The sequence below is a fragment of the Chiloscyllium plagiosum genome, unplaced genomic scaffold, assembly GCF_037043375.1.
Source record: "Chiloscyllium plagiosum isolate Xiang-an unplaced genomic scaffold, Cpla_swu_hap1 HiC_scaffold_31, whole genome shotgun sequence".
NCBI classification, from domain to species: Eukaryota; Metazoa; Chordata; class Chondrichthyes; order Orectolobiformes; family Hemiscylliidae; genus Chiloscyllium; species Chiloscyllium plagiosum.
In genome coordinates this window covers 19,705,352-19,728,493 of record NW_028270169.1, presented here as the reverse complement: position 1 = coordinate 19,728,493, position 23,142 = coordinate 19,705,352, and the positions used below count along the sequence as shown (strand labels likewise).

The 23,142-nt window shown below is 40.8% G+C and overlaps 1 protein-coding gene across 8 annotated transcripts in view; it reads right to left on the bottom strand.

The window, feature by feature from the left end:
- The window catches only part of nek8 (NIMA-related kinase 8), a 176,432-nt gene that overhangs the window by 82,405 nt on the left and 70,885 nt on the right, over positions 1-23,142 (bottom strand). For all 8 annotated transcript variants that reach the window (XR_015752332.1, XR_015752331.1, XR_006315785.2 and 5 more), the window contains 7 exons: positions 20,870-21,001; positions 18,002-18,210; positions 17,731-17,810; positions 15,314-15,498; positions 6,548-6,695; positions 4,630-4,706; positions 3,824-3,941 (listed from right to left, as the gene is read on the bottom strand). Coding sequence is in view for 1 of the 8 variants with exons in the window: in XM_043718394.2 (XP_043574329.1) it covers positions 3,824-3,941; positions 4,630-4,706; positions 6,548-6,695; positions 15,314-15,498; positions 17,731-17,810; positions 18,002-18,210; positions 20,870-21,001 (949 nt within the window). In the remaining 7 variants the exon portion in view is untranslated. The remainder of the gene's footprint in view (positions 1-3,823; positions 3,942-4,629; positions 4,707-6,547; positions 6,696-15,313; positions 15,499-17,730; positions 17,811-18,001; positions 18,211-20,869; positions 21,002-23,142) is intronic.

The window sequence follows — 23,142 nt, the reverse complement described above, 5'->3', positions numbered from 1 at the left end:
TGAGATTAATAACTATTTAAACTGTGATGTTGGGAGAGGAAAGGAGTTTGGCAGTATAGCTCTTCAGAACAGAAAACAGCACATTTCCTAGACTGCAGCTTGGTCTCAGTAGAAAGCATAATTTATGCAGGCCTCACATTGCAAGTGAGCAACAAGAGGAAAGCCTCCAGTACAAACATCTCATTCCCAGCCAGATGAACTTAGAACATTCTTTTCAAGGTGAAAGCAATTACCCACACTGAATTCGTATTGTGGTAAATGATCAGAATATTAAACGTAACTATCAAATCAGACATTTTATCATCAATAGTTATCAACTATATAATAATGATCAGTCATTCTAGCTTAAAACAACAGCAGAACATTGTTAAAGTCTCCGATGTGGCAACAGTAGGGAAGAAAACTTGGAACTTGTCTGAGGGGAAAGGGGTACTGCCTACACTTAGTTTTCATCCCTTATTCTGCACGTGTGCCATGCCTTCAAAACCTTGCTGTGTCAATTCAGTCAGTCACCATTTATCTGCCTACTTCCACCACTCTTCATTTCTTGAAATTCTTATCCATACTGTGTTCCTTCAGCAACTCATGTGCATGCAGTTTTCAGTTGTGAACCTAACAGGAATTATTTGGTTCTGAAGAGGAACTTTGCCTCATAACCTCTTGTACATACAGAGGAACCTTGATTATCCAAAGGACTCGGGCGGGGAGTATTTCATTCAGTTAATCAAATGTCAGATAATCGAATGCCAGATAACATAGTTTAGCCGAGCATCGGGACCTTCCGATCTTACCAGATAATCTGAAATTCGGATAATCAAATGCCGGATAATCATGGTTCCTCTGTACATATTACGCAGCACTAGAAAGCAAACAGCAGTCAGAACCTAGCTAGTATTTTTCCTCCTTCATCACAGAATGGTGAAATCAAAAGTAGCACTGCTAATGCTGGCCTGACTGGTATCAGCCTGTTCAGTAAGTACCAAGGAGAGAAGTTGGGAATTCCTTAATATGCAGGCACATTTTCATAGTGGGAAGCTCATTTTACCAACTGAGGGTAGGCCATTACATGAATAATTTTTCAAAAATGTTATAATTCATTTCATTTTTGAAACACAAGTGGCACTCTGAGCTCAAAAACCCCCAGCTCGTGAAACCTAAACTCCACAGCAGAACAGAAAATCCCACTCTTGACTCTTGTGTGCTTAATCATTGTTTCCAATCTGGAAGTATCAGGAACCAAAGAAAATGCTTTAGGTTAACTGGTAAAACAAAGCCGGAGGAGATTATTCAAAAATAAAACTCAAAGTTTTTATCATGGACAATACACTACCTGAGAGTGTGATGGAAAGGTTAAATAATAACTTACAAAAATGAAGTGCATATAACATTAAAAGGAAGCATTTGCAGGGCTGAAGAAAGAGCTAGGGAATGGAACTAATGGGTTGCTCCTTCAAAGAACTGGCAAGAGTACAGTGGGCTAAATGGCCATCTTCCGTGCTGTACCACATTATGATTCTAACTGCATTCAAATATCCCAACAGGTGTCTTCTTTAAAGGTGAGCTGTGGGAATGCATTATGACATTGTGTAGTGACAATGGCGTGGTAATGGCTTTCTGCTTTAGGAACGTAGTTCATCTACTATGCAGTCACAAATGGGCATTGTTATTTGCTAAAAACAGTGTGTACAAGTACATATAATTCTGTCCTTAGTGACAGATGGAGAGTCAGTAACAGGGTGACAGCACTGCTCACAGTACCCTGACCATACCTTCAGTACATGGCAAGTACAAGTCTAACAGAATACTTTTGCCTGCCTGTTTACTGTTTGACACACTTACATTAGCCCTTGTGCATTCAGAAATTAGGGCACCTCCGATGTTTGTGTGCTGACCCAGTGTGTGCATGCTACTGAAACTGGCCTACCTCATCTGACAGCAGAATTAAAGATTGTATCAGCAGGAATAAGGAAGCCAATGATCAATGTATAAATAGAAAGGGTCAGTACACATATGCTCAATTTTCCACAATGCAAGCTAAACAAATGCCAATGTAAAAGCAACTATCAACTAAACCACAAGTAGAAAAACTTGTAGTGCGTTGCAATTTAATGCTAGATTCACATCAGTGTTAACAGGCCTTTAGGTTTTACACCACAATTTTATTCTAAAGACAACTCCACACCAGCTTCATTTGCTAACAGAAGCTTAAATTTTGGAAGGAAGGATGCTTAAAAGCTTGAGGCAGAAGTGATGCTCACCAAGCAGGAGGCAACAACAAAAACTGGAACTGTTAAGGGAAGTGAGAAAGACTTGTTAAAGAGGAGGATGTTTAGAAGGTTTTTGAAAGCAGAGTCGGAAGTGACAAACTGCAGGATTAGAACTGAATTGCAGAAGTCAACTGTGGAACAGTTACAAATTGGTTAAAAAGACATAGAAACAAAGGAGAGAAGTAAGCCATTCAGTCCCTATCAAGCCTGCTCTGTTATTCTAAACTACCACATCACTGTTTTCCATTCATTCTACCCTTTGCAGAACTTTGTAACTTTCAGTTAGATCACCTATCATTCTTCTAACCTCCTGAAAATACAGGCCCAGTGTGCTCCTAAAACAGACCAGCCACCCCAAGAATCAATCTGGTAAACCTCTGATGTATCCTTTCTACAGCAAATATATTATACCTTAGCTAAAAGGACCTAATGCATTACAGGGACTAAAATGTATTTACATATAATATTCTTTAATCTAAAAATGCAAAACAATTTTGATAATTTACATTAAATTAAAGACAGCATTAAAATACAGATCAATAATAGATAAGTCATCTGGAAGTATATCTTTTAAATATTTTCATCCATGGTTAATTTGCACCAATAATCATTATTAATTCACTTAATATGATGCAATTCCATTTTACATTAAACAGATTGATATATGCATTCATTGTGATGTTATGCTTAGAATTTCCCCCAGTGAGAAGAATGTTGTTACTTCAACAAAGCTCACAATTAAATAATTAAAAACTCTTCAGAACTTTTAAAACAATTCATTTACATGTCTAAAAATTTAAGCGAGGTGGCTCAGTGGTTAGCACTGCTGCCTCACAGCGCCAGGGACCCAGGTTCAATTCCAGCCTCGGGCGACTGTCTGTGTGGAGTTTGCACACTCTCCCAGTGTCTGCGTGGGTTCCACCGGGTGCTTTGGTTTCCTCCCACAGTCCAAAGATGTGCAAATTAGATGGATTGGTCATGCTAAATTGCCCATAATGTATAGGGAATGTGTAGATTAAGTGCATTAGCCTTGGGAAATATAGAGGGATGGGTCTGGGTGGGACACTCTTCAGAGGGTAGGTGTAGGTTTTTTGGGCTAAATGGCCAGTTTCCACACTGTAGGTATTCTATTCTATTCTATTCTATTTTTGCTCCATTCAAATTGAGACTAAGATAGTTCAGGTTGTAACCTGCCAAGCTTGCAAGCTTGCAAACAAATCTCATTGAAGTCCACAATTTAGCATTCCATCATGTCAAGAAAAAAGCATAACTACAAGGGTCATAAAAATTCATCCATGTGTAGCATTACATGGTCATGTCAAGTAGATTTCTTGGCTCAAAGGCAAAGGAACAATGCATGGTCTATCTGACCACATCAAATGCTGCAAGACTGAAATTCTGTCAAGGTCAATGTTGGATTAGTTGGGCAATTGCTGAAAAGGGACCTTCATTTACCAGCAAACTTTCAGAAAATTGTGTTAAATCTAAGAGAAAGTGATTGAACATTATACAGGTTTTTATAGAAGTTTTATATTTCAAATACAAAAAATTCTCACCATTGTCTCCTCTTCCCCAAGAGAACACTTCACGGTCATTGGTTGCTGCCAAAACATGTGATGCCCCACATGAAACCTGGGCAATCTCATATCCGAGCAGTGCCTCAACAATTTTGGGCTGTGGGGATGGATACAGAAACAAAAATACCTCAACACATTAAGTGCAAAATGCAATGTTCTACTGATTTTTGAACAAACTAGATATGCTTGTTTGGCCTCTCCAAGAAGAACTTTTCTTTTGCAGAAACCATCAAAAGTGCTGCTATAGTCAATGCAAGAAACTGTTTCTTTAAAGTATATTAGTTTGTCACTTGTTGTCATTATTTCTCCTCACTCCTTTTCCTGAACAGACAATAACTGGAAGTCTGGATATAATTCCACAGGTAGTAGGTATCCATTGGTCTCTTATGTAAGTGTCTGCATTTGAGTGTAATCCATAATGACAATTGCAATTATGCACAACTTATGCACTGCTTGCTAGAACCACGTAAAACATGGTTAAAGAGATAGGTTTCAATTCTTACAGAAATAAATGGTAAAGAAAGGTTTACAGAAATAAATCCAAAAAATTACAGCTTAGGCAGCTAAAGGTGTAGCTGCCTATGTGGAATAATGGCATAGAGTATGGATAGGCTGTTCTGTAAGGCAGCTTCATGACTAAGTCTGAGTGCTAAATGGCAACTTCATCAACAGAGCTACAGCACAGCAAAAACTCAGATATTCAGGAAAGGAAAAAGGGAGATATAGCAAGGAAACAAAAGCTATAAGCATAAATGAAAAGAGGTGTGGAAGAAAATTCAACTTACCTGTGTGACATCATTGAAAGTGCCGTGACCTAAACAACCGCTGCTACCATTTCCAAATGACATTATTATCCCTCTATCTGAAAAAGAATTAATTGTGCAAATGTGTAAAACACAGATTAAACATTAAAAATGACCTAAACAGGAAAGTCATCTTCTACATATTTAACACCATACTGCTGAAAAAATACACATTTTGTCTAAGCTTTTTTGCTCTGATCAAGACAATTTACAAGAAAAACTAAAGTAAGGAGAAAAAAAATTTATACTATGCAAGAGTGGTTGACAATCAGATTCTGACTGATAGAGGCATTGACACAGAGATGCACCAGTTACATAATGACTAACAGTTAACTGCCAAACTTTATTTAGATATTAAACCAGGAAGGTTGACTCTGATTAGCCAAGACATTGGCCTGAGAAATGAACCATTTTTGCTGTCACTTATTTTGTTGTATTGAAACAGGCAAGCATGTGTACATGTTCTGTGTATTAATACATGTAGCTTCCAGCACATACAAATATGCCATAGTTCAAGTTCAAATGACTATCTTATATTGGTTTGGATTTTACGAGTCCATCAACATTATTTTCAAGCATTAGAAACAGCTGAAGCAACTATATATTGCCTATTCTCTTCTTCTGGATATAATCTTCATTTTCTTCAAGTCGTCTGAACTGCATATCTTTACCCTCTGAACTCTAATGGCTCTGTCTTATCTTATATAGTTCAACCAGAAGTTAGTTTCCAATCTCAGTTTCACTCTTAGTTTCCTTGACAATTAGAAGTATTAAGTATTTATTTTCTCAGTTGGGGTCTGGCTCAAGAAAATACAAGCTTTGGCCACAGATTTCATCTTGCTATATGCTGCATTTCTGTATCTCTCATAGGAATAACTGAACAGGAGAAATTGCAACCCAGGCTATTCTAAATTCCAAGGCCAACTGCCAGCTTCCCACTGCCATCTCATCCATGGTGAAGAAACTGAACTCAGATCTAGGAACAAAATATACCTAGAGTTGTGATATTCTAATCTGAGTCAACAGGAGGTTTTAGTACAATATTAAGCTTGATTAAGCAAATTGGATTTCCACCAATTTGGTGGCAATATTTTCAGAATTTGAAAAGTTGCAGTTTCAAAACAGGTACTATTCGAGCGGAACTTCAATTTGTGCAAGGCAACAGTGATTTCTCTATTATTGAAATGCAGAGTAAAACAAATGAATAAAAACTACTGCGGCAACAATAACCTGCACTGTGTCTAGATTGTGCTATACAGTTGGTTCTACTATAACACGGTAGTACTGTTCTCATGTAATCCCACGTTGTAAGAAAATCACATAATAGCAGCACCGTTTAAACTAATGGGGCTGGAATCGCATTATAACCAATACACGCTTTAAAAGTTTGCGCTTCAGAAACAGTGTCTCCAATTCATCAATCGTGTTAAAGCGAATTTGCATTAATGAAACGCGCGTTATAGCAGAATGACTGTTTGAAACTACTTGAACAGAAAGGAAAGAAAGGCTTGCAGTTATATAACATTTCATCACCACTGGACCACTTTACATGAAGCACTTTAGAAGTGTTGATCCTATTATATGAAATGCAACAGCCAATTTGTGATGGCAAATTCCCACAGATAGCAATGTGAAAATGATCAGATAATCCACCATTATGATGCTCAATGAAATATAAATATTGGACAGGACACCAGGAATAAACCCCTTGCTCTTCTTCAAATTGGCACTGTGGATTATTTTACATCTATTTGAGCTGACAGATAGATCTCGGTTCAATGTCTCATAGAGACAGTGCTACCAGTAATGCAGTACTCCTTAAGTACTGCACTGAAGTAAGCCCAAATTATTAAATCTTTTTAGTGCAAAACAAGTATTTTAGTCACCTGCATTATCCTACCTGTAAGACATGCTGTAAAAAGGTCTCCACAAGAGACATGCTTGATTGCCACTCCAGACTGACCTTCTAGAAACCTAGAGATAAACTGGGGCTGGGTCTGCTCTAAGGAACCAGGGAGAGATATATCTCCAGTACCTACAGGAGAAGCCTGAAAAAAAAGTAGGGTCAGTTAGAAGCAGTTTAAGCACTAATTAAGGTGCTGTGTATTATCAAATTTTATTGAATTCTGGGAGAGTAACATCACATTAACTTCTTGTGTACACTGTTTTCACTTAACAATTACTCAAAATACAGAAATAATGGGAAATCAATCAGGCATCTGGAGGATTGTGTGAAGAAACAGTGGTTATCTGCTCTGAAGAAAAATGAAACTTGAAACATTGTGCTAAATCTTACTGTATGTTGGCAAAGTTTAATTTTTATTGAGTTCCATGGCGGGCTTCTCTCTATAGTGCTTAGTGTGTTTTCTTGCACTATCATCCCAAATTCACCTCATTAGCTACTTACCCTGTTTCGCTATGGCAGGAGAAAGTGAGGACTGCAGATGCTGGAGATCAGAGCTGAAAATGTGTTGCTGGGAAAGCGCAGCAGGTCAGGCAGCATCCAAGGAGTATCAGGATTCCTGAAGAAGAGCTCATGCCCGAAACATCGATTCTCCTGCTCCTTGGATGCTGCCTGACCTGCTGCGCTTTTCCAGCAACACATTTTCAGCTCTGTTTAGCTATGATGACTCTTTCATTCAATGCTAGCTCAATTTGCCCACTCATTGTTGGTCAGTACTTGCCATTGTTGGGATATCCCAGGATACACCTGCACCTCGGCACAGTGCAACCTTTAGAAGAGCATCTCACACCTGGCCAAGCACTGGTAAGTCTGGAGTTACCTGTATGTTTACAGAGATTCATTCCAGCTATGGCTGAGAAGGCAAAATTAGGTCTCAACTGCGTGAATAGGGATCAGGTCATCTGAGCGGAGGGTATGCTACAGAGGAGGGAGGTCCTCTTTCCTCAGGAGTGGCCATGATTCAGAGCCAAAATTAGAGTGGTGCTAGAAAAGCACAACAGGTCAGGCAGCATCCGAGGAGCAGAAAAATCGACGTTTCAGGCAAAAGCCCTTCATCAAGAATTAGGAATGATATCAGATCCTGCCAGCTTGGCCCAAGGTTGCCACCCAGATCAGGGCAGACTCCATGATCCAGGGGAATACCCTGCAATACAGAAAGAAGGTCAGTCATCTTCTCTGAGCCGCCAGGCTAAGTGCCACCATCTTCTTCCTATTGCTTCACAGTACCTTTACTACCGCACCCAGCTCCTGCCAAGACTCAAGCTCTCTTATTCCTCATTATTGGATGCAACAACCTTCCTTATTTGCTTCTACCTACTCCAAACCTCCAATGCACCCTCCCCATCCCATTAACCCTGCATGCTGTTTGTACCATCACACCTTGGTCACTTCACCACCTTTCCCCATCTGCACCAGCACTAACAGGTGTGCTACTTACTTTCATCTCAATCAATCCTTCCCTTTTTGACTTCACAAAAGAAAATGGACCATAACAGGACAAAAAGAGCCTGGGTGGTAGTCAGGTGTTGGATATTTGACTCCTAACTTCCAATGAGGGGAGAAGATCCGGGCTCGGGCAGCAAATACCAGGACTGCTCCTGTGGGATGCCGAAATTGCCATAACCCAATAACCAAATAAGAAGCTACTCTCCAATTACTACCACTGGGCATTTAATGTTAACATGCCACAATTCTTACCTCTTGTTAGCTTTCATTCTCTCCTTGTCTCCTGCAAACAACAGGAATATGTTCATGGTGTCTGCCATCAAGAGGTGCACCCCACAGACATGCTGCCTTCTACCTCTGAGAAGACAGCACAGATTCCTCAAAGGAAACACTGGCAAGGCTCACAACTGGCATCACCCAACAACTCAGATGCTGATACTTCAATGGGCATTTTATCTAGATTAGATTCAGGAACAACAGCTGGTGAGCGCTTAGAGTCATAAAGATGTACAGCACAGAAACAGACCTTCGGTCCAACTCGTCCATGCCAACCAGATATTCTAAATTAATTTAGTCCCATTTGCCAACATTTGGCTGATATCCACTAAACACATCCTATTCACATACCCATTCAGATACCTTTTAAATGTTGTAATTGTACTCACCTCCACCACTCCCTCTGGCAGCTCATTCCATGTATGCACTACTCTTTGCATGAAAAGGTTGCCCCTTAGGTCCCTTATAAATTTTTTCCCTCTCACCTTAAACCAATGCCCTCTAGTTTTGGACTCCCCCACCCATGCGTGCCCTTTATGATTTTAAAAACCTCTGTAAGGTCACTCTCCAGGGAAAATAGCACCAGCTTATTCAGTCTCTCCCTATAGCTCAAACCCTCCAACACTGACAACACCTTTGTAAATCTTTTTCACTGTCATGACTTCACGACTGGCCGAGGAAGGAAATACACAAGTTGCTGGCAGTTAACGGACTGCAAGAAACCAGGCACCTTCTCAGTCCCAGATAGGAGAGGACCTCATGCTGTTGGCAATCAGTCTGACATGCACAATCAGACACAGAACAACATGAAGATTTGTTAGGGGCTCTGGGCAAGATAAAACAAAGACTGCAGGACTGCAGCAACGTGGTTGGGACCATGCTGCCTCAGGCATGTGGCTATAGTTCCCTCCTTGGACAGGTTGGTAGCCTCCATGGAAAGACAGGTCCAGGATCCCAAGAGTCTGCTGGATATACACACAGAGCTGTACTGCGTTGACCTAACCATTAGTACTCATCAACAATGGCAAGATGATAGGATGAGGAGGAACCATGAGCGCACTCTAGGTGCCTTTACTCACAAGGAATCACGACCATGTCAACAAACACATAGTCTGAGAAGGTAAGAGATACTTGCTCCCGAGAAGCCTCTTCTCAGGACACACAAGACTTGGCCAGTTTTCCAATTCCACCCTGCCTGCTAGCCTTAGCCTTGGGAGGTCAAGCTGAGAAAGGTGCACTTGCCTCTGGGCAGGAAATACTCAGCATGTATGGGCCTTCTAGACAAAAGTGAACCCAGAGTCACCCAATCAAACCTTCAAGGCAAATAGGCTTCACTATAGGCCAGGCTTCCTCCATCCAGGTGCAAATCCCAGGACTGCATTCAGACATAGTGACAGAAAAAGAAGAAAGTCAATATTCCAAGGGCACGTAAGTGACATGGACGATAAGTCACAGTAAATACACTAACATATCTGTAAATATAAACTTTCTTTTCACCATCAGGTATGAGTGTCCCTGGCTAGCTGGTACTACAACACTGAAGGTACAGGGCTAACTGCCTTTAGTGTGACATGATGTTCCATGGTCCAAGTGTGAAGTGAGAAGCTCCTGCATGCAGTGAGTAAATCACAAGAGACTGCTACTTTGGCAACTATGCTCATCTTTCAAAGTAGATAAACATTGCTACTACATCACATACATGAGTGGTATTCCTTCATTATTTCTACAAGATATGTTCAGGAGTACTTGGGGTAAAGAATTTGACTGAACATGGTAGACCAAAGACTAGGGATCACAAAGCACGAAGAGCTTACATCTGTGTTTCACCATCAGCATATGGATGTCTGTGTAATGCTGTTGCCCTTTGAAGGGGCTCACATTGTTAGAACCTGAAGCCCCTTCTGTCATAGGAAAAGGTCCTTAATCCACCCACTCATTGCATCCAGCCATTTTCATCTTCATTGTGCACTTTTTACAGCACGAAGGAAGGTAACATCAGTCGGTCCTTCAACACTGAGTCTCAGGCTCCAGATCTGTCTCTTGGAGAACCCCAAACCTAAACATCCCCTCCCTTGTAACAGGGTGTTCTTTACCATCGAGAACACCCCCAAACTTTCACAAGACCCTTTTCCCTGTCATGCTCTACCATCTTGAGATGTCCTCCTCTTCAATATGGTAATTCATTCCACATGCCAGCATTCTAACTTAATATCAACAATTAAGTTTCCTAATCTCCCTCCTAGAATTCCCTCTAAATGTTTAGAGGATGCTTCCGCCGGACTGGCCATTGCCCACTCTCTTGAGTATCTTAGCTAGACACCTCTGAATAAAGAATGACCAGACCCTCGAATGACACCAGTATACCACCCTATTTCTTCTATTTCACCAGAGTGTTTGCACAAGATCCAGGGGGCTGACCTTAGCCCATTCCCAAACAGCAGAGATCTCGACACCTAGATCATGATGCCCCAACCAGCCAACTAACAATGCCCAAACCCCTAGACTGATATCGGAGGCTGCCATTTACTTACAGTGCCAGGACCCCCTGACTGACAGGTGTCTCCCTAGACTTGAGTAAGAACTTGAGTCATGGCCACGTGTTTTGACATGTATGCATATTGTGCAGACATCATATTGACAGAAAAGTGTGCCGTACTGCAATATGTCCACACTCTCAACTAATGACAACTGACAAGCACGTCAAACTGCCTGTTTTGTGCCTATGATAAACTGTAAGGCCAGACAGAAATACAGTGAACCTTTAAAGTGAGATTGAGGGAATGAACCACTGTAAGGCAAAGCAAGGCAGGGATGCTACATGCATCCAGATAGGCATCAAGCACTAAAAGAGCAAGCGGGCAACTACAAGATGAAGCCTGGTCAAGTCTGTGTCAACTGCCTGTTTCTGTGCACAAAAGGTCCCTAAAGCAGCAGTGTAATGAAAGGTGCCAGTGCATTCCAAAGTGCAGCATGGTAGTACAGAAATATACTGTCAATGGATTGGGAATGTGCCATGACGATGGAGACAGGATGTCATATGTCAGGTGGCAGCATTCACGAACATGGGGTGCATGCAGTCACTGTCCATCGACTGTGCCCTGCCATGAGATGTTGATGCCAGGTGTCCAAGATGGAGGTGCACAGGGGCTGTATTCGCCAGGTACTCATTCTGATTTTCATGCTGAGAATTGTCGATGTCAAGTTTCTTTCTGGCAATTGGTAGAATAGGAGAGTGCACATTAAGGGGGCAGGATTAGTAATAATGAGGGATGATAATGAGGAATCATCACCACTCACTATCAAGAATCTCGTCACAATATCTAGATCTTAGTTGAAAAACATGACTTGTTCCAGACATCGAACTTGCGTAGCTTTTCACACAATTTCTCACATTTTTCACAAAGTTTACATCATTCAGTGTCTGGGAAGATTCTGCCCATAAACTCTTCTGCCCTCTTCACAAATGCCAGTAAACCTGCACAGTACTTCAGCACTATTTAAACTTATAGATTTCCAAACCATCAGTATCTTGTTTTTATATCAGGAAAACTTGTGGACATGCAGTGAAATAACATCATTATTTTAACTCTAACTTCCAATTAGGCTCCTGGTGACATTATTGCCCACAGGTATTCCTAACCAGTTGATCAGAGTGGGCCAGACGTGCAGTGTGAGAATGACACAGATGTTTTATCCACTGATTCATTTGCTTCCTTATGAAGAAATACCTGCTCTCACAAATTTATTGTTCAGAAAATCCTGCAGCCTTCTTTACATTTACAAACACAGACTTGGTGACCGCTTTGCAGAAGGTCTATGCTCTGTCTGTAGGAATAACTCTGACCTTCCAGTGATTTGCTATTTCAATAAACCACCTTTCTCTCATGTTAACATTTCTGTCATGGGCCCATTGCAATGTTCCAATGAATTTCAATGCAAGTTTGAATTAGATATTTTACATTCTCAAGGTCTCAATATTGAATTCTATAACTTTAGAAACTGACCGCATAATGTCTGTTCTCAACTTTTCCTTGCTCTCCTTCCCCTCTCCCCACAGCCTTGTCTTGTTTGTGTCTCATTTACTTTGCTATCTGTACAGAGGACTCATTTCACCCTTCACAGCTTAATTTATAACTCTTACACATCTCAGACCTTTGAATGGACCCCTTAAATGATAATGTTGATTCCTTTTTGCGCATTCTCAGCAAATTGTATCCTGCATTGTGTTCTGTCACTCTGATGCACTTATATACTACAATCTGCCTGTAAATCATGATAGACAACACTTTTGACTGTATCTTGGGCCACATGATAATAATAAAGCAAATTAAATCAAATTAAATCTCCTTTTCTCTTTCTCCACTATTAACAACACCTTTTTCCTCCACACTGGGCCTCAGCCTCTGTCAAAATTAAAAAAATTCCAGCACCTTTCTGTCCTGAAGAACATCAACATAAAACATTAGCTCTGTTTCTCTCTCCACAGATACTGTCAAACCTGCTGGAGTTTCTCCAGCCATCTCTGTGCTATTTCAGATTTTGAGCATCTGCAGTATCTTGCCTTTATGGCGAATTCTGCTGTATGCTCCATCAATATCTAGGCATTGCTTTCTGACACAAGTAATGTTCCCCTAATTGAAAAAAATACCCCGGGGCCTGATGAGATCTATCTCAAATACTGAGGAAGGCAAGGGAGGAGATAGATGGGATCTTGACAGAGACCTTTGTATCCTCTTGTTGTTGTTCCTTTGTTTAAAAAGACCAACAGGGAAAACCCACAAAATTACAGGCTAACGAGCCCTACATCAGTGCCAGGAAAACTAATGGAGAAGATTCTTAAGGGCAGTATTCACTCACATTTGGGAAAGAATGGACTTATTAGGGATAGTCAGCCTGGCTTTATGGAGGGAGGGTCTTGTCTCACAAATTTGAGTGAATTTTTTAAGGAAATGACAAAGATGATTGATGAGGCGACGACAGTGGATGTTGTCTATCAAGGAATTTATTCAAGCATTTGACAAGGTTCCTCACTGCAGGTTGGTCCAGAAGTTTAAATCACATGGGATCCATGGTTAGTTAGTTAATTGGATACAAAACTGGCTTGTCATACAAGACAGAGGATAATTGTGGAGGGATATTTTTCTGACTGGAGGTCTGTGACCAGTGGTGTTCTGCAAAGATTAGTGCTAGGACATCATTTTTTTGTAATATATATCATTTGATGAAAACGAAGGTGGCCTGGTTAGTAAGTTTGTGGATAACAAAAATTGGAGGTGTTGTGGATAGTGAGAAAGATTGTCAAAGGATATAGAAGGACAAAGATCAGTTGCAAAGTTGGGCGGTGAAATGGCAGATGGAATTTAATCACGGACCATAAAGGGTGGCAAATGAAGTTGCAGCTGGACAAAGCTTTAGATAGACCACATATGGAGTAGCATGTGCATTTCTGGTTGCCACACAATAGGAAGGATGTGGGGGCTTTGGAGAGGGTACAAAAGAACTTTATCAGGATGCTACCTGAATTGGTGTATTTTAGCTATAAGGAGACTTGGATTGTTCTCGCTGCAAATTCAGAGGCTGAAGGGTGACCTGATGGAAGTATTTAAAATTATGAGAGGCAAGAATAGGGTAGATGGTGAAAGTTTTTTGTTCCCCAGGGTGGCAACATCAAATAATTGGGGATACAGGTTTAAGGTGAAAGGGTGAAACTTTAAAAGAGATGTGCAAGGCTTTTGTGTTTTACATAAAGAGTGGTAGGTGCCTGGAATGTTCTGCCAGTGGAGATGTTAGAAGCCGATATGATAGCAACAATTAAAAAGCAGTCACATGACAAGCAGGGAATAGAGGAACTTGGCCGATGTGCAAGTAGATGGGATTAACTGGGAGTGGCAATGTGATCAGATGTGGAGGATCAAAGGGCCTGTTTCTGTTGTGTACTGCTCTATGTTCTTTGTTCCGAGCTGATGATTTTATACAATTTGTAGACTATAAATAATTTTCATTTTACAAATTCAAAAATACAATTACATTCTACATGGTGGCACAGTGGTTAGCACTGCTGCCACACAGCACCAGGGACCTGGGTTCAATTCCAAACTCAGGCGACTGTCTGTGTGGAGTTTGCATTCTCCCCGAGTCTGCGTGGGTTTCCTCCGGGTGCTCTGGTTTCCTCCCACAATCCAAACATGTGCAGGTCAGGTGAACTGTCCAAGCTAAAATGCCCATAGCGTTCAGGAGTGTGTAGGTTGGGTGCATTAGTCACGGGTAAATATAGGGTAGGGGAATGGGTCTGGGTGGGTTACTCCTTGGAGGGTCAGTGTGGACTTGTTGGACTGAAGGACCTGTTTGCACACTGTTGGGATTTAAGTTCTATTCAGACTTAAAGACTTGTATACATTGCATACAAGTGATTTGGCCCAAACTACCTATACAAGTGTTTATACTTCAGATAGGCATTTCCTATTCTTTCATTGTATCATTCTTCTTCCATAAATTTCATAAAGTGCTTTGATTAGATGATATAACACGCAAGGCATAATTTTAGATTTCTGGCATTGTTTGAGGGAAATGGCATGAACTCTTTGCACTTTGTTGAATTGCCCAATTGGCTTTTTGGCATTTAACTGAACCACCAGAATGGGTAGGCAGTCTAACGCCACTTCTGAGTGTCATTATCTCTGAAGATGGAAAACTCTTTTAGAGGAATTAAGGGCTACGGGGAGAACGCTGGTAAGTGGAGCTGAAATGCGCATCAGCCATGATTGAATGGCGGAGTGGACTCGATGGGCCGAATGGCCTTACTTCCACTCCTATGTCTTATGGTCTCTTTCACGATTATGTTCACACTCTGCAAGGGTGTTTGAATCTAGAATATCGTACGCTTACTCGCTTTAAGTGCTGGTAACTATAATTTACATTTTATCACAAGACTTTCTTTATCTCTTCGACACAACTGCATTTGCAACTTTTTCTAAAACTTACCTCCCACATGATAAGTCGTCCTGATCTGGTCACTCCTGCCTTTTGAGTTCTCCCAGCAGAGACCTGCACTACCTCAGTGTTGAGCATTGGCAGCCTGAGAGGAGAAATTATTCCGCTCCCCCAAGTATACACAGTGGAAAGGGGAAGAGGTATCCCTGACTTACTGGAGTTTGTAAGGAATCCACCTGTCATCACAGAAAATACAAGGAGAATGTAATATTCTGTTTAAATACATTGCAATTACAATATTTTGACTAATATAAATATATTTTAGATCAATATATTTAATACATGATAAAACATGAATGAATCTTGCCAGTGAATCTAGGTGGGAAGAAGTGCAATATTTTCTGAAGTTGCAGTGACATTGGGGTTATTGCTGCTACACTAAATAATGTTGCTCTTCTCAATTATATGATCTCTGCTATGGAAATACAATCTCAGATTTTAGAGATCATACAAAATTATGTAGCATGTTTAATTATGAAGAAGATTGTAAGTTATTTCAAAAGATATGTTCAGATGAGGAATGACTCTTGGTCCCCCTTTGCCACATTTGTGTTTCCTAAATTACTCCATTACTTATGCTTCCATTAATCTGCTTTACAGATATTCCAACTTCTGAAAATACTGGGGAAATAAAAAAAATCTGGCACAGGTTCTAAATTCGCTTTCTTTTTACAATTTAAATCTTTGTTTCCACCACTTCCATTCTACCTTAACAATTTCATATGAAACAGTTGACAGAATGGAATGCTATCTAATGCAATTCCTGAAGATTGCCTCTAAAATGGCAGATTTCATGGCTAAAAAGCCCGTCGCTCAGGCCTTTTCTCACAATTCAGATTCCTGAATTTGAATGTCTCCTGTTCACCCAAATCAAGAATTGAATATTGTACAATCTGACCAAAATAATAGTCCTGTTTGATCACAATATCCTCTGATTTGTGTCCTGTTCTCTGGTTATCTAGCTCAGTATTCTGTCCTACTTCAGAAAATCAGAGCAAAATTGGAAGATTGTAAAGATCAATACCTGATTAATAGAGGAAAATTTAAGATAAAACTATCTCTGAGAAAAAATAAAGAATTGAACAGTAAATCCTTTTGTGGGAGTAGAGGTGAAGGCAGATTATCTATTGATCCTGAAAAACTACTTTCAAAGGATGTGGACTACCTTCATGGCCCAAAATCCACTCAGATTTAATCCTTCTCACTATATGTCTGCAGCCAATGTTCTCCTTCTCCCTCACTGCACTTCCACGTGACCATGTACATGCAGTGTGCACATACAGAATTAAACTAAGACTATCTCAAATGACACACTTTACCCAGCCAAAATGGAGATTATAGAGAAACTCCCCTCATTGTCAATAATGTCTGGAATTGATTTTATGTCGATAACATGTATAATGAAATTATCCTCAAATCACTGTATTCTGCTGGAAAAATAAATCTGTTTTTATTTGGAGACTTTGGTGCAGTTGTCATGAGTTCAGTTTGCTGCAGTCCATAGAATCTACACAGAAAAACACAATCTTCATTTGCTGACCAAATAAACTTTGTTGTAAAATAGACAGTTTGCTGGTAATAGTGCCATGAATATCACCCCACCTGCAACATACTAACAGTAGACTCAAAAGTCACATCAAAATCAAATGCCTATAAATTAGACATGGCACACCTCTGTATCCCTCTGCACAAATTACTCGCAGGCATTGCTCAGAGCAAAAGACCAATATGAACATGTCTCTGCATCACAATATTACCTGTCAGTAAATAACATGTAACTACCAGACGTGTATAATTTTCTATTCCAGGTATCAGCTGGATCTCATCCAAAAAGAGTCAATAGAAATGCATCCCACCCAGACCATATCTCAATAGGGAGCATTCTTAACATAGCAGAAATATGTTAGAAGACAGTTAAAATTGCACAATTCAAATTATGAACACAGTGGGTGTGAGAGTCAAGAGAAGGAAAAGAGTAGGACATGGCTGTGCAATGGATGCAGTGCTCATCCACACTAATGAGTATGAGTCCTAAACCCTGTCAGTTTATGAAAGTAAATTCAATAAATTTGATGATGATTGGCTGGGTAGCTGTGAAATCTGTTGAGTTGTCATTAAAACCTAATCGCTTGTAAATGTCTTTCATCTGACCTCCTATAACTCAATGTTCCATCTTATAGTCTAGCAAACTACTCAATTAAAAACAAAATCACTGAGATGCCCATCATCGTTCTTTCAGGGCAACTGGGGATGAGTAATCAATACTAACAAAGAATAAAGAAAAGGTGCTAAAATGAAGAAAGGCATATAAACATTGCTCTGGTACAGTAGGATGTATTTAGCCAACTGCTGCTAGAGATCGCTAATTTTGAATGAAACAGTTCCCCTTCCAGGACAGCTTTCCTTACCTCTTGACCTAGCACTGTTTACCCTTCCACCAGTCCGCCTGTGTGAAGCAGGTGCAACTGTCGATAATGGTTTTTCAATTCTGTCAAGATCAAATTGGAGCCTGCTTTAATTTCCACTCATTCCCCCCGATAAACTCATTATTACAGTTGTACATGTGAAATTATTATTGTAAAATTCCTCCATTTTCACTGAATGTTTTTCAAAAGCATCATTAAAAAAGTACATAAAACACCTGCATATTCAGGATGTGAACTAGTCCAGGCCACTTACCTCCTCATTTTGACACTGCCAATGTCAGTGTAGAGATTCAGAAGAGCCCGGATGCAAATTGGCTGAGCCATTATCTCACTGAGCTGTGGGCGTTTGGATGGGTCAAGGCTCAACATGTTCAGGATCAGCTGGCGCAGCTCGGGACTGTACTGGTCAGATATGGGGGCAAATGTACCACTCATGATCTTCAGCACCAAAGCTGGCAGATTCTGAAAAGGTAGTCAAAATTGAATAGATGTCAAAGCACCTTGCAGAATTTCTTTCCATTCATTTAACTAAAGCTTCAGTGGAAAAATGAAATCTCAGCATGTTGCAAAATTCCAGCAATCCCAACAACCTCCATTAAATAACTCTATTGAAATATCAAAGTTATCCTGGTGATATTAGATTTGATTAGATTAGATTACAGTGTGGAAACAGGCCCTTCGGCCCAACAAGTCCACACCGACCCGCTGAAGCGAAACCCACCCATACATTTACCTGTCAGTAAATAACATGTAACTACCAGACGTGTATAATTTTCTATTCCAGGTATCAGCTGGATCTCATCCAAAAAGAGTCAATAGAAATGCATCCCACCCAGACCATATCTCAATAGGGAGCATTCTTAACATAGCAGAAATATGTTAGAAGACAGTTAAAATTGCACAATTCAAATTATGAACACAGTGGGTGTGAGAGTGGGCGGCACGGTGGTACAGTGGTTAGCACTGCTGCCTCACAGCGCCAGAGACCCGGGTTCAATTCCCGCCTCAGGCGACTGACTGTGTGGAGTTTGCACGTTCTCCCCGTGTCTGCGTGGGTTTCCTCCGGGTGCTCCGGTTTCCTCCCACAATCCAAAGATGTGCAGGGTCAGGTGAATTGGCCATACTAAATTACCTGTAGTGTTAGGTAAGGGGTAAATGTAGGGGTATGGGTGGGTTTCGCTTCGGCGGGGCGGTGTGGACTTGTTGGGCCGAAGGGCCTGTTTCCACACTGTAATCTAATCTAATCTAATCTAATCTAATTTACCCCTTACCTAACACTACAGGCAATTTAGTATGGCGAATTCACCTGACCCCTGCACATCTTTGGACTGTGGGAGGAAACCGGAGCACCCGGAGGAAACCCACGCAGACACGGGGAGAACGTGCAAACTCCACACAGTCAGTCGCCTGAGGCGGGAATTGAACCCGGGTCTCTGGTGCTGTGAGGCAGCAGTGCTAACCACTGCGCCACCGTGCCGCCCATATAGCATTCTATATTTTCTTCCAATAGTATACAAATGTCATAGCCAACATTAAGATGCATTAAATACACCCACAGATATCAACATCTTCACAGGAGTTATTTGGTCAGCCTGATTGTGGAGATGTCTCTTAGGTCTCACCACTGGCATTACATTACCTTCCATTTATCAGCCCTTTTAACATAAAAATCTTCCAGAATCTCTACCGAGATTTTTAATGTAAAATCTTTATTACCTCGATATGCCTTTTCACTTCCTCTCATCTTGCCAAAAGCATTTTATTATAACTTCAAAAAATGAAATGAGTCAAAGTGTTACATTTCGCGTATCTCAGCAAATAGCACTGACCTTTCTCGTTCTGATTTCCATTTTCTTCCTCATTAGTAACAATATCTTTAACAGTTTCAAGATTAACAGAATGTCAGTCATATGCAATCTGACACTGGTCGTCCCAATCAGCTGCCAATATCATCTAAAGACAAAGTCTTCAGCATGTGTAACCTCATCATTCATCTGTTTCACCACTTCCAATAATTTTTATTACTTTGAAGATACTTTTCTTTACTCCTATATATATATTGCAAGACAAAACTTTTGAGTATCTGAGAATATATATTATCCACCAGGAGTAGTAGTAATGTCACTGGACTAGTAACCTGAGGATAATGTTCCAGGAACACAGGATTTGAACCCCACAATGGCAGATGGTGACATTCAAATTCAATAAATATCTAGCCTAATGGCAATCATATCAAACACTGTCGATTGTGGTAAAATCCCATCTGGTTCACTAACATTCTGTAATGAATGAAATCTATCATCCTTAACTAGTCTGGCTTTCATGTGACTCCAGACTGTCATCAATATGTTTGAGTCTTTATAGCCCTCTGGGCAATCAGGGATGGGGAAAAAAATGCTGGCCCTGCTAGAAATGTCTGCCTCCAACAAACAAATTTAGAAAAAGGTTCCCTCCATCATACCTATCAATAGAGGTTGCTCTGTACTGTGCTACTCTTTATTACACTCTTTCTTCCATGGTTTTAAATTGTATGTACATCTTACAATAGTTGAATTTACTGCTGAGATAATGCTTCGTTATTGAATTTAACTAGATGCTTGGCTCAATATCGACAATCCACCAGAATTACCCGACAATGTAGCAACTTCATTCCCTATACTGGAACATAAAATTATCCTTATCTTATACAACCATTCTTCCTTCCTATTGTAATTCAAAGCATGTTAAATATATATCATAGTTAAAAAAAAACGAATGGAACAAGAGCAATGGTACATGATTCATCATGTACTGAATCCATCCTCTAACTGCAACCTCCAATACAAAGACAAGGGAGTCTGCAACCGTTTACTTTTTATTGAATAACCAGCTTGTTTAGTCTAATCTCTTTAAAAGGTTTAATTCTGCATTATATTGTAAATACACTGCAAATCTTACAATATAGAGGACATCAAATTTTGTATGTGTATTTTGACTAATCAATTTTTGCTATGGAACACTGAAATCAAAGATTCAGGTAATGATCTGATCAGGAGGTTTCACCATGTGAAATAAAACCCATTCTGTAGTAGGATTATATCATAAAATTTAATTCTGTTCATAAAAAGCTTTGGTTTCTTACAGCAGCTTCAAAGGCTCTCTTCAAACTGGCCAGCTCATATAGTACACAGCCCAGTGCCCAGATATCACTCTTCTGGTTATATGGTTTTCCTTCACACAGTTCCGGAGAGATGTAACATGGAGTTCCCACCACCTATAAAACAACAACACTGACTTCATTTAAATCAACATTTTCATCATTAAATAGGCCACAAGAAATAGGTTTGATTAGTAAATCAAAATAATTTAGAGCAACTCGCCTCTTCTTTAGAGACAGAGGGCACAATTCAATACAATTGTACCCAACCCATTAATATGATAAATTTGTTTTCATTAACCCACAATAGATTCACAAGCCTATAGCTAGATGGTTACCATGAGCCCAAAGAAAGCAGAACGTATAATGTTAATACTGGGAGCTAGTGCACCAACATCTAGCTCCTAAAACCTGAACTAAAATGTAAAAACGTACAGTAGCAAACAGACCTCTTGGGTACCAATGAAGAGTCATAGAGATGCACAGCATGGAAACAGACCCTTCGGTCCAACCCGTCCATGCCGACCAGATATCCCAACCCAATCTAGTCCCACCTGCCAGCACCCGGCCCATATCCCTCCAAACCCTTCCTATTCATATACCCATCCAAGTTCCTCTTAAATGTTGCAATTGTACCAGCCTCCACCACTTCCTCTGGCAGCTCATTCCATACACGTACCACACTCTGCGTGAAAAAGTTGCCCCATAGGTCTCTTTTATATCTTTACGGGCGGCATGGTGGCACAGTGGTTAGCACTGCTGCCTCACAGTGCCAGAGACCTGGGTTCAATTCCCGCCTCAGGCGACTGACTGTGTGGAGTTTGCACGTTCTCCCCGTGTCTGCTCCGGTTTCCTCCCACAGTCCAAAGATGTGCAGGTCAGGTGAATTGGCCATGCTAAATTGCCCGTAGTGTTAGGTAAGGGGTAAATGTAGGGGTATGGGTGGGTTGCGCTTCGGCGGGTCGGTGTGGACTTGTTGGGCCGAAGGGCCTGTTTCCACACTGTAATGTAATGTAATCTAATCTAATCTAATCTAATCTAATCTTTCCTCTCTCACCCTAAACCTATGCCCTCTAGTTCTGGACTCCCCGACCCCAGGGAAAAGACTTTGCCTATTTACCCTAACCATGCCCCTCATAATTATGTAAACCTCTATAAGATCACCCCGTAGCCTCCAACACTCCAGGGAAAACAGCCCCAGCCTGTTCAGCATCTCCCTATAGCTCAAATCCTCCAACCCTGGCAACATCCTTGTAAATCTTTTCTGAACCCTTTCAAGTTTCACAACATCTTTCTGATAGGAAGGAGACCAGAACAATATTCCAATAGTGGCCTAAACAATGTCCTGTACAGCTGCAACATGACCTCCCAACTCCTGTACTCAATACTCTGACCAATAAAGCATACCAAATGCCTTCTTCACTATCCTATCTACCTGTGACTCCACTTTCAAGGAGCTATGAACCTACACTCCAAGGTCTCTGTTCAGCAACACTCCCTAGCACTCTACCGTTAAGTGTATAAGTCCTGCTAAGATTTGCTTTCCCAAAATGCAGCACCTCGCATTTATCGGAATTAAACTCCATCTGCCACTTCTCAGCCCATTGGCCCATCTGGACAAGCTCCTATTGTAATCTGAGGTAACCCTCTTCGCTGTCCACTACACCTCCAATTTTGGTGTCATCTGCAAACTTACTAACTGTACCTCTTACGCTCGCATCCAAATCATTTATGTAAATGACAAAAAGTAGAGGACCCAGCACCGATCCTTGTGGCACTCCACTGGTCACAGGCCTCGAGTCTGAAAAACAACCCTCCACCACCACCCTCTGTCTTCTACCTTCCAGCCAGTTCTGTATCCAAATGGCTAGTTCTCCTTGTATTCCGTGAGATCTAATCTTGCTCATCAGTCTCCCAGAGAGAACCTTGTCGAACGCCTTACAGAAGTCCATATAGATCAACTCTACTGCTCTGCCCTCAATCATCTCTGTTACTTCCTCAAAAAACTCAATTAAATTTGTGAGACATGATTTCCCATGCACAAAACCATGTTGACTATCCTTAATCAGTCCTTGCCTTTCCAAATACATGTACACCCTGTCCCTCAGGATTCCCTCCAACAACTTGCCCACCACCGACATCAGGCTCACTGGTCTATAGTTCCCTGGCTTGTCCTTACCGCCCTTCTTTAACAGTGGCACCATGTTAGCCAACCTCCAGTCTTCAGGCATCTCACCTATGACTATTGATGATACAAT